Below are 12621 nucleotides of genomic sequence, written 5' to 3' on the forward strand. Positions count from 1 at the left end.
GTCATAAAAATCGGATCTTGGAAGTTAATGTTCAACCATGCATGATTTAGTGACCACTTAAGGGAAGTAGAATGCTAAATCTATGGTTTGAGTCCCATTAAGACATGCAAAAGGGTAAAGTTGCCAACTTTGTTGTTTAGGACGTTCCAAGAGAACTAGATCTGAGGTTGGATGTTAGGTCTTAATGGATTAAGACCTTAAAATGAGACTTTGGCCAACTGGGGCGTATGCCGGGCATACGCAGAGCGTACATGACCGTGATATAGATTTGTATGTAGTGTTCGAGTATGACGGGCGTACTAGTGGTAAGCTTAGCGTACTCACCAGGGGTCTATTGGGCTTTAGATTTCGGGCCACTTTAGACTCTAGGGTTTTGGGCCTTGTTAGGCCGCAAACTTTCTGAATTTGGTCATTGTTATGCCTTGGGCCTTTTGGATTTAGGCCCATATTGGGCTTTAAGTGTCTTTTGAACTTTAGCCTAGTTGGAATTGGACCATCATATGTTAGGCCCAATAAGGGAAGGGTAAAGCAACCTTTTTACCCTTAAGTCGGGATTTGGGATTTGGACTCTCAGGATGGGTTAATGACCTAATTGCTAATTAGGGTTTTATTATTTGTGATTTAGTGAGAGGATTTTACAATTCGGCAGCCCGAGTATGATTTGTTGTATTCAAACTGAGGTGAGTTTTTCCTTCACAAATAAATACAGGTAATATTCATCAATGATAACGTATTTTTTGGGAAAATAAAAAAAAATAAAAAAAACGTCGTTTTGAGATCCTAAGCAAGTTTGTAATTCATATGTGAGTAACATATAAGAATTACATCCACAATTACATATATGTAATATTCACAAATGAATATATGTAATAATCAAGGTTCTAAATAGCGTAAGGCGTGACTTGGCGACAATGTCAAGCCTCATGCTTTTCCGGCGAGCCACGTCGTTTGTAAGGCATGACTTAAGGCGACAAATTTGTATATAATTAATATTTTTTATATGTATTTTCAACTATTATTCATTTTTATACATATATATATATATATATATATATATATATATATATATATATATATATATATATATATATATATATATATATATATATATATATATATATATATATATATATATATATATATATATATATATATATATATATATATATATATATATATATATATATATTAGTAATAATCAATGTGAATATATATGTATTATTCACGAATGAATAAAACTGTCAATAAAACCGAGAAGTACAAAACATATAAAATTAAAGATAAAAAAAATATTTGATAATAATGAATATTTAACCACATACAACTAAGCTTTTTCTGGTTAACAAAATAATCATATAAAAATATTTTTTTTATTAATGTTATATTCATTTGTGAATAAATGATGAATTATTTTCCGGAAAATTATAAAAATAGAAAAACATCATTTTGAGGACCCAAACAGTCTCGAATGGCCAGAAAACACCATACGTCACCGAGAAGTTGTGAGTTTTTTAAATCGCATCATTTTACATTAACCATGCGAATTTCGTCAAATTTCGAGACTAAACTTTATTGCGGCGAAATTTTTTAGTGATAACATTATCATGACATGTTATTTTATTCATATATGAATAAAGTTTAGATATCATTACGACATATTTACTAATGACGTTATTAACTTCAATCCTTCTAGTAAGACCATCATTATAATCTCTTATTTTTATTTATGTGAATAAAACTATACATGTTGATTTATTCATTTGTAAATACAACTTTTATATATTAAAATAAGTGACACTATAAGAATTGGTTTGTGAAAAAAAAAAATATATATATATATATATATATATATATATATATATATATATATATATATATATATATTGTATATTGTAACTATAATATTTTACATGTAAATTCAACATTATACTAAGACAAACAACATTGTATTGGTTAATGAATACCATACACATTTGAATTTATCACGACCAAAATGACGAATACGTTAAATTATATAACATTTACACACGAATATAAAAATAGATTGTCCTCATCAATAATATATTCTTATTTATGCCAACCAATCGTCAACCATTGTGAACCATCCATTGATTGAAATGTTATTTATTTGTTGGGTTATAACAATTCCTGAAAAAACATGTGAATACACATCAAAAATGCTAATAAGCATATATTGCTAGTTCATAGCAATAGCGTTTTATGACATGCAAATTATTACATGGTATATTCACACATGAAGGCATAATCATATGTGAATATTATATGATATATGTTGGTTATATTGTAGACTCACATGTGATATCACATGGTATATTCACATATGATATTACATGGTATAGTCACATGTGAATATTACATGATATATTCATAAGTGATATTACATGCTATATTCATATGTGAATATTACATGGTATATTCACATATAAATATTATATGGTAGATTCACATGTGAATATTATATGGTCTATTCACTTGTGAATATTACACATGTGACATCCCCAAATTTGACGGCCAGAAAAGACATATATGTTTATGATTTATTTAAAGTTAGAGTATCATTTTTAAGAATAATATTGCAGAATTTGTTCCCAAAAATATGATAAGTATATTATCAAAGCATTTTCGAAGAAATTTATTTTCATTATATTAAAAACGTTGGGATGTCATTGTCAATACAGTGCATAAGCATAAACAGAAATAATACAACCTTACAAACATCTATTATTCTAATGTCCTATAATCCATAGATCTCTCATCTGATCATCACACCTGTGCTTTTTTGCCACTACCTGTAATACAAAAAATTGAGTGGGTCAGACTTGGGATCCTGGTGAGCACATAGGGTTTTCAACCCATAATAATTAAGTTCTTTATTTTCATCAAATCATTTAACCTGATTACCCGTTCCCATTATCCTCACTTTCTGTCCCTAAAGCATCTAATTCAAGGGACCTAGCCTAAGGATTATCATCGGGAAGACAATACTGCTTAGGGGATTCCTCAGTAATATATGTCAGTAAGGCAACCATGAGGGGGATGGAATACACCTGGTGAACACATAGTTAAAAAAAAACCCTACAGGTTGCAAGTCTGCCAACGTTCCACTGGATTGTTTAGAATAGTCTATGGTCATCATCTATACTCTACTAGATGACTGGATCAGCTTAAACATCGAGGTATCTCATCATTTATTTCATCTTTCGTCATCTATATCTACCCATCTTTACCCAACATAATTATAGGTATAAAATACACATACAATTTAAATCGAGTAAAACATGTATAAATTGTTTATCTAGCATATATATCAGGAACACAGATAATAGGCACATCAAACAAGTAACTTATATTAAATACTTCATATCTATGTGTAAGATGAAAGTAATTATGCACTTACTTGTTAAAGTGATGACTCGAAATTCGGGCAGCATTGCTTCTAACAATTTTCTTTTCCGTCGACGAAACCTAGTATCATTATTACTATATTTTAGTCTAATATTTATTGCGACTAATTATTAGTCTAGATTCATCATTAACTCAAAGTCTCCTTCATGATTTATCATGTAAGGAAGAACCAGGTAGGGTCATATCGGAGGTAGGGTCGTTTGGTATACGAAGTATTCTATTTGGAAAGCCCACTTTAAACACATCACTAAATCACATCCTAGACATCATCCCCGTAAGTAGATCAATTAGTATAACGACTTTGAATCATTGAAAAATTTTGTTTATAGGTTCATAATAACGATAATGAACTTAAACATAAGTTATACTTAAAGTATGGTAAGCATAACTCATTTACAAGGGGGTTTAGCGAGGAACCGGGCTCTGCGCGGGCATAACTTCTCAGTCGAAAGCTCTTCTTCTCGATGCCTTCTGGTGCTCCGAGACTCGCTTCTAACACTTAGGAAGTGCTAGGGAAAGGGGAAGAGGTTTTGGGGGTATTTGGGAGAGAAGTTGATAAAAGGTGTGAAGAAATGAGGTGATTTGCGACTCTATTTATAGGATGAAGGCTCATCGTACGTTGGGCGTAATCTTGATGTACGCGGGGCGTACCAAGCCCTACGATGGGCGTACCGGCGACACGCGTGAGCATCGTAAGCGAAGCCGTGGGGAAGAAGGTGTGGCTGATTTTGACGGGATCTACAACTTTCGTTTAGACTCTGTTGGCTAATGTTGACTTTATTTTTAAGGTTATATTTTAACAGGCTTAGACAGTTAAAGTCTGTTAAAAATTCAAAACTATGTCATCCGACGTATGTTTACGTCTGTATTTATATCGTTGAGCTCCGATTAACGAGATCTTAAATTCTCGTTTAGGTTGTGTCAGCTAATAATCGATCGATCTAAAATTCAATTTCTGGGTTGTGTATTGCTATGCTAAATCTTAGAAAAATCATAACTTCCTCTAACAAAGTCAGATTTGGACGTTCTTTTATGTACGTTCTCTGTTTAACATATACTACGACTTTCATTTAGATCGCTAAGGCTAAAAATTAGTTTATAAAAAATTTACTTTTTGTGATATGCGGCGCCGTACTGGTTTAGTCGTAAAACTTTGACGGGTCATAACTTCTTCGTTATAAGTCGGATTTCAGCGTTCCTTATATCCCCGAAATTCTTGTTATGACTACTTCAACTTTCTTCATATATATTGGGTCTATCTATTATTTTATTTTTGACGCATATTTTAATTATTATTTTATTATACCGTTATAAGCACATATGTTGCACATAAATCAAATAAATCACATAATACTCAAATTATTATTCTTTATTACTTCAAATAGGTTACAACTGTTGACCCTATTTACAACACATTATACTGACATTTGAACATTGCATGGTATATTCATTCATTAATATTACACAGTATATTCAAATATAAATATTATATAGTATATTCACTTGTTAATATGAGACACTATATTCACATTTAATTATTAGATGATGCTTTCACTTGTGAATATTACATAGTATATTCACTTGTGAATATTAGATGGTATATTCACTTTTGAATATTAGAAGGTATATTCATATGTGAATATTACATAGTATATTCACGTATGAATATTACAAAGTGTATTCACAAATAGATATAATTTTAATATGTTATTCACATATGAATAACATACAAACTTGCATATTTGTTATGTGTTTTAATAATCATATACTGATTCAGTTGTGAAAACATATGTGAATATTAGGTGGTAATTTAGTTTATGCATTTTATCAAACAGTTGGAGTGCATACAAGTTGGCTATTTAAAAAATGTTAAAAACGTGATACTTGGACTATTTAAAACCTACAAATTGGTAGACCGGTAGAGACTTATATGAAATTTTTCAAAAAAAATTGATTTGATGTTTTTCTAACCTTAATTTCAAAGTTTTGTTTGATGATCGATGTTGAACGAATGATATGAAGTGAATCTATTGTTGATTATCGATGATGTTGATCTAATGACGCCGGCGGTATAATTAATCGCAAATGTTAAAGATACCCTCGTATTCAAGCAGTATTGAAGGTTGGATTGAAAGAACAGAAAATGAATTTTTGCTGTCCCACTATTGAATGATGTTGATAAACGTGTGATTGATGAAGATCGATGATTCATTAACGTTTGATGATGTTGATCGAGGATTTAGTTGAAGAAATCTAGATAATTGTTAAAGGTCGGAGAAATTTGGATGATGAACGATCGATTTTGAATGAATTTGAACTATTATCTAATTATCCACAGTTACGTGTCTGTCATTGAAGGTTTAATCTTATATCATATTTACAAGTTTGCTACCGTGTCTTTTATGCTTAGATGTTAATTAAATGATTAGCAGAGATTGATTCTCCAATTCTTAACCTTTTTTTTCTCAATTGAACCCTCATATATATATATATATATATATATATATGATCAAGTAGGAACTCAAAAACTGGTAGGAACCGCGAAGACAACTTTTGGCCTTAAGATTGAAAAAATTAATGGCCAGAATTTGATTTTGTTTATCGTCAAAATCTCGCGAGAGTATATGACATTTTCGTAATTAATTGCAACATTTTGATAATTTTCGGTGAAGGTTAATTGTTTTGAGGGTACAAGTGCAAAAGAAAAAAGAAAAAAGAAAAAAGAAAAGGAAAATTCGGCCATATGGCCTCTCCTGGAGTTGATAGGTGCCCCAACCCCAACATGACAAGTGTCCAACACTTATTGGCTGGTAATTTGTTTTCCACCCGCTTAGTTTTTCAGCCATAATTTTTTGTTTTTTTTAAAATAAAATCTGAAAAACCAAAGTTTTTAAAATTTAATTATCTACAAAATGAGTACAATCATGAAAATTTGAAAAAAAAATATTAATTTTTATTTTTTATATTTATAAAAAAACCAAAAAAAAAATTGTCCTAAAATTAAAAAAATTTAAGGAATACTTCTACTCACTATCCTAATGACTTTGTAAAAAGATTTTTTTTAAAAATAAGGTGTTTTAGATACCAAAACTTGATTTTAAAAGATTAAAAGTTTTTTAAAAAAATGTTGAACATAATATGATACAAATAGAGATGATTTAAAATATTTATGATTCAAAAATATTATGATTCAATATGTTTATGATCCTTAACTTGTTATGATCTAAAAATATTTTGATTCAAATATTTAATGATCCTTAGTTATTATATTTTTTATGATTGAAAATTAAATAATTCAAAAATTATAATGAACCAAATATTGTATTAAACAAAAACTTGATTTATTTAATATATTATGATCCAAATTAAAATGATCCAAAAATGTATGATACACAATATCGTTATGATTCAAAATAGTATGATTAATAATTTTATGATCCAAAAATAATATGATTAAAAAAAATATGAATGGAAAATATTATAATCCTTAATATTCTTCTTATTTAAAATTTTAGAATCGTTAAACATTAAAAAACTCAAACCGATATTTAGTTTAAAAAATCAAAAAATATATATATATATAAAAAAATCCTACTATCTTCAAGTATGTAGTAAAGATATTTAAAAAAAATGAAAAAAAATGAAAGAAAGAAAAAAAATAATAAAAGAAAACAAAAAAATTAAAAACGAAAAAAATAAAATAAATAAATAAATAAAATATATAATAACATTAAAACCGAGCATATATCTATTTAATAAAAAAATTAATTTTTTTAAAGAAAAATAAAAAAAATAATAAAAAAAGCGAAAATAAACCAAAATAAATGAAAAAGAGAAAGAAAACACATTTAAATGACGTTCCATGGACGTTCGTCGCGCATGATTATTCACCCAAGTCCGTATTACTTTCCATGCACCCGCGCTGTATGCGAACGCGTCACAACCAAGTAAATGAGTTTCACGTTTGTGCCCCTGATGAAATGATTGGTGGAGAATAATACTCGTGGTTCCTACCAATTTTTGTGTTTCTATCAGATCCAGACTATATATATATATATATATATATATATGTATATATATATATATATATATATATATATATAGAGAGAGAGAGAGAGAGAGAGAGAGAGAGAGAGAGAAAGAGAGAGAGAGAGAGAAAGAGAGAGGTAGGTTTCAAATGTTTCTCATATCTATTGTGTGCTAGAATGCACCAATAAGAATTTAGTAAATGATATTCATAATTATATGTATATTAAATGATATTCGTAGTTATAATTCATTTTTTATGGAAACTAATTAAAGTCGACATTAATGTCAGCAATAATATTCTATCAGATTGAATTCGTATCTAGAAGAATGACATTGTATTCTATTCTAGTATAATACACTCTCGTTCTTCATATTCTATGCAAATTTATTGTATTTTAAGTGAGTGTGTCCTAAAATAAAACACGAATGCATATATAAAAACTTAGATACAAATTCATTCTAAAAGAATGTTATTGATGACATTAATGTCAAATTTAATTAGTTTCCATAAAAGGAGAATTATAATTATGGATATAATTTGATATAAATACAATTATGAAAATCATTTAATATCCATCTTTATTTAATTAATTAATTATTTAATTTTACTAAATTCTTATTGGTGCATTCTAGCATACAATAAATGTAAGAAACACAATAACTTATATATATATATATATATATATATATATATATATATATATATATATATATATATATATATACACACTACTAAAAAAAAAGCGCTATTTCCGAGGGACACTTTCCTCGGAAATTCCTAGGAAAACAGCGTTTCCGAGAAAATGCCGAGAAAATCATGTGCGTCGGTAAAACCCTCAACCCTTGCTTTGTTTCTAATTCTTCTTTTTATCAAACCAAGTTTCCTGTATTTAGAGATTACCGAGAATATTTTAAGGATACTAAACATAATTTTGAAAAACGTTTGATCTATAAGATAGCAAAATGTTTTATTACCTTTCGTATTGGTACATGCATCTATATTGCACTGGACCACCAAGAATAGCTTCATCAGGTAGATGTATGACCAGGTGTTCCATGGAATCAAAGAAACCAGGAGGGAATATTTGCTCCAACTTGCAGATGGTTTGAACAATAGTGTGCTTCATGTTAGTTAAGTCATCTAGATGCAACGTTTTCGAGCATAAGACCCGAAAGAATGTGCACAACTCTGTTATTGCCTTGTATATCTCTTTTGGAACAAACCCTCTTATAGCAAGTGGAAGCAACCGTTGCATAAACACGTGACAGTCGTGACTTTTGAAACCATAAAAACTGTATTCTTTGATGTTTACACAATTCCCTATGTTTGAAGCATACCTGTCTGGAAATTTGAGCTTTTTTAACCATGCACAAACTTTTTTAACGTTACTTCTTTCCAGAGTGTAATTTCCCCTATGTTTGGTCATCTTTCCATTGTTACCATAATAGGGGTTTAACAGAGGTCGGTCACAAAGAACCTCAATGTCTTGCCTTGCCTTTATATTGTCTTTAGATTTGGAGGTGCCCATAGTTGTGTGAAATAGATTCTCAAAAAAGTTTTTCTCGATATGCATCACATCGAAGTTGTGTCGGATCAACAATTTGCGCCAATATGGTAGCTCCCAAAAGATGCTTCTCTTTACCCAATTATGTTTAACTCCAAAACCATCTGGTTTTTTATATGTCGTATTAAAGGGGGTACCTTCATAAACGGTAGGAAAATGTTGGATAGTCTGCCAAATCTCCTCTCCTGTTGGATTCGGTAGTGTTGCTCTTTTGACCGTTCTATTTTTCCGAAAGTTTATCTTATCTTTTAGGAACTTGTGTCTAACAGGAAGAAACTGTCTATGACAGTCAAACCAACATGGTTTCCCTCCAAAATGAAGTTGGAATGCTCCTGCTTCAGCCGAACAATATGGGCAAGCTAACTTACCATGCGTGCTCCATCCAGACAACATTCCATAAGCTGGAAAATCACTAACTGTCCATAGCAGTACGGCTTTCATTTGGAAATTGCTCCTTCGGTATGCATCATAAGTTTCAATTTCATCCTTGAACAACATTTTCAGCTCGTCTATTAGAGGTTGTAAAAAAAACGTCCAAATTTTGTCCCGGATTGTTCGGACCAGGAATGAGCACAATAGTTTGTATGTACAACTCTTTCAAGGCCAACCAAGGAGGAAGGTTGTAAACCGTAATAAACACTAGCCAACATGAATACGGGGTCGTGTTTAAATTATTTGGACTAAACCTGTCAGTACACAACCCGAGACGAACATCACGCGTCTCTCGTGTAAAATCAGGAAAGATCGAGTAAAAATGGTTCCAAGCCTGACCTTCACTAGGATGTATCATCTTTCCTGGTTGTCTACGATGACCTGCATGCCAAGTCATATGTTGGGCCGTCTTTTTTGAATAGAATAATCTTTGAAGTCTTGGTCCAATCGACATGTACGTCATGACTAAATTAGGCACCCCTCTATCATTGTATATGCTTTCATGACATACTCTACAACGCTCCAGATCAGAAATTTTCCCACTGAATAGCATGCAATGATTTATGCATACATGAATCCTTTCTGCCGGCAACTCTAGTGGCTTCAACATTTTCTTTGTCTCGTAAAAGTTTGTAGGTACCTTCTCACCACCGGGTATACTGTCTTTGAATATCGGAAGTAGTTTATTAAATGTCGAGTCAGAATGCAATTTAAATGTCGAGTCAGAAACATTGCATTCTGATTTCCAATTCAATAATCTGGTGGTGGTGCATAGTGTGGAAGCTTTTCCAGACCCGTCCCACAAAGGCTCGTTTGCAAGCCTTAACATGGTATAGAATTTCTCGGCTGATTGATTTAGGTCTTGTGGCCCTTGCTGATAATAAGGATCAATATTTTGATGCATGCTCTCCATAACCATTTGATCGTATCGGGTATATTCACCTAAATCGTCATTAATGTCTTGAGCTATTTCACTGTCTATGCGTTGACGCACACGTTGAGACGATACGGGGTTTGAACATTGTCCCACATCATGTGTAGGTAATGACTCGCCATGTGCATACCATACAAAATAATTAACCATGAATCCACTTTTATATATATCAAACTCAACCAACTCTCTCTCCTTGAAAATACGATTTTTGCATTTGGAACACGGACATCTAATTTGAAAAACCTCCACCCCTTTTATAATTTTACGTTTAATGTTAGTTGCGTTGGTGTATGCAAAATCCAAGAAAGAATTGACATGTTGTCGAAATACCGGATTGAATATACCATTCTTGGCGCGCAAAGTGTACATCCATTCTCTATTGGATGACATTTTTCGATCTAGAACTAAGATTTTGCACTTTTTAGATGTTAATAAAAAAGACCTAACAACTTATTAACACAAATCAACTAACAAAGTAACAAATGAAACGTCCCACTTTATTATTAATAAATATTAGAATAAAATTTTTCCAATAAGACAAACTTTTTATAGCATATAATTAAATCCATAACTTTAAAATATTAGTAAAACCAACAATTCAATAAACTAATATAAATCATAACTTCAAAATATTAATAAAACTAACAAACATTAAGATGCTAGTGGAAATGTAATCTATTATTTATGTTGTTTAATGACGTGGTATCCATGTAACAAATAATTGAATGGCGTATAATTGTTTTTTTATGGGTTAGAGTTCAAACGCAGCTGCCATTACATTATAACAAATAATTGTTTTTTATGGGTTATTGTTATGTACAGGTCCGATGCAAAATTGTTTTTTTTATGAATTTGACGATTTTGCCCTTGGTGATGATTTGAGATTTTGGCACACCAAAAAGCAACCAGAAACAAAAAATTGAGTAGAATTACATGTTTTCAAGGGTATATATGTCACTTTTTTGTCACTACAGGTCTAGAAAGATAAACTCTAATGCATCAATTAAACAATTAAACAACAAAAACTTAAAACATGACACTTATGACAGATTACACCAGACAACAAATCTGGAAATCTGTCCAAACCATACAAACAGAAACAGAAACAAACAGACCAAATCAAAAAACAGAAACAAACGTTACAAACCAAATCTGGAAAGTGGGTAGAAGAATTTTAGTGGATTTTTGATGAAATTAGAAGGAACTTTTGAGGATCTTTTCTAAATAAATCAGAAGAGAACATGATCATCATAAAAAGTAATCACCCTTTTAGCCCTTTTAATTTAATAGTAATTCAATTTTACTAACAAACCTTAACCTTATGGATGGGATCAAATGACTGCTACTATCATCCATTTGTTTTCTGATACATATGGTCAAGTTGCTTCAACTGTAGTTAACAATAATAAACCGTTTTTCATCATTTTTATAAAGCAATTGTTAACATTTTAAGTGTTTATCTTGTGTTGCAACTACAAGTTCGTTTCTGATGCATATGGTTCAACTGTAGTCGAGGAAATCACACCATTCAGGGCAAAATTCAACCTAAAATCTAAGAAATAACATCTAAACACATAATAACATAAATCTAAACCTAATTTTCAACATATAACCACTTAAATTCAAAGATTTCGAAAAAATAAAAAAGTTAGGGTTTTACCTTCAAAAAACGATTTGGGGAAGAAGAGGTTGAACTAAAACGCGTTGAGTGTAGCTTCGGTCGACCCAGCGGCGGCGGCGACGGCGACACTAGCGGTCGTGGCGATGAAGGTGGAATTTGCAGACGAAATTGGGGGGAACTCCGACTTCTTTGGAGCGCAATAAAAAAAACATCGTTGTTAGCTGTGAAAAAAAGAACGACGCGTAGTACAAGGAGAGTTTATTTAGTTTAATTCCTAGGAATGTTATAGGAATAAAGCATTTATTAAGTAGGAAACAAAAAAAACTAGCATTTAATCTACGAGTTAAATCGTATATATATATATATATATATATATATATATATATATATATATATATATATATATATATATATATATATATATATATATATATATATATATATAATACGTTTTTACCTCAAAATATAAAAAAAATATATTCAGTTCCTAGGAAATTCATAAAAAATATTTGGGAACTTCCAAAGGATTTCCGAGGAAATACATAATCATCACAAATTTATGGGAAATGCATAGGAAGTTCCAGGGGATTTCCTAGGAATCAAACTAATTTTTT

General features: G+C 30.7%; 1 protein-coding gene across 4 annotated transcripts; it reads right to left on the bottom strand.

The window, feature by feature from the left end:
• Nucleotides 1-1962: 1962 nt before the first annotated feature.
• Nucleotides 1963-12278, bottom strand: LOC145108283 (uncharacterized). Of its 4 annotated transcripts, none has more exons than XR_013708164.1 (3): nt 12047-12278; nt 2729-2810; nt 1963-2148 (listed from the first exon to the last, which is right to left on the bottom strand). XR_013708164.1 is itself a non-coding variant. In XM_079045311.1 (3 exons), exons 2-3 carry the CDS (start codon nt 9516-9518, stop codon nt 8234-8236), a joined length of 1194 nt encoding a protein of 397 aa, XP_078901437.1. In that variant the 5' UTR covers nt 9519-11776; nt 12047-12278; the 3' UTR covers nt 8187-8233. The 4 variants fall into 4 exon arrangements, 1 of the variants encoding a protein (XP_078901437.1); XR_013708165.1 differs by lacking the exon at nt 1963-2148 and adding an exon at nt 3419-3486 and having other exon boundaries at nt 2641-2810; XM_079045311.1 differs by lacking the exons at nt 1963-2148; nt 2729-2810 and adding exons at nt 8187-8339; nt 8431-11776.
• Between the last annotated feature and the right edge of the window lie 343 nt (nt 12279-12621).

Source organism: Lactuca virosa, chromosome 4 (assembly GCF_052849685.1).
Source record: "Lactuca virosa cultivar CGN04683 chromosome 4, Lactuca_virosa_CGN04683_v6, whole genome shotgun sequence".
NCBI classification, from domain to species: Eukaryota; Viridiplantae; Streptophyta; class Magnoliopsida; order Asterales; family Asteraceae; genus Lactuca; species Lactuca virosa.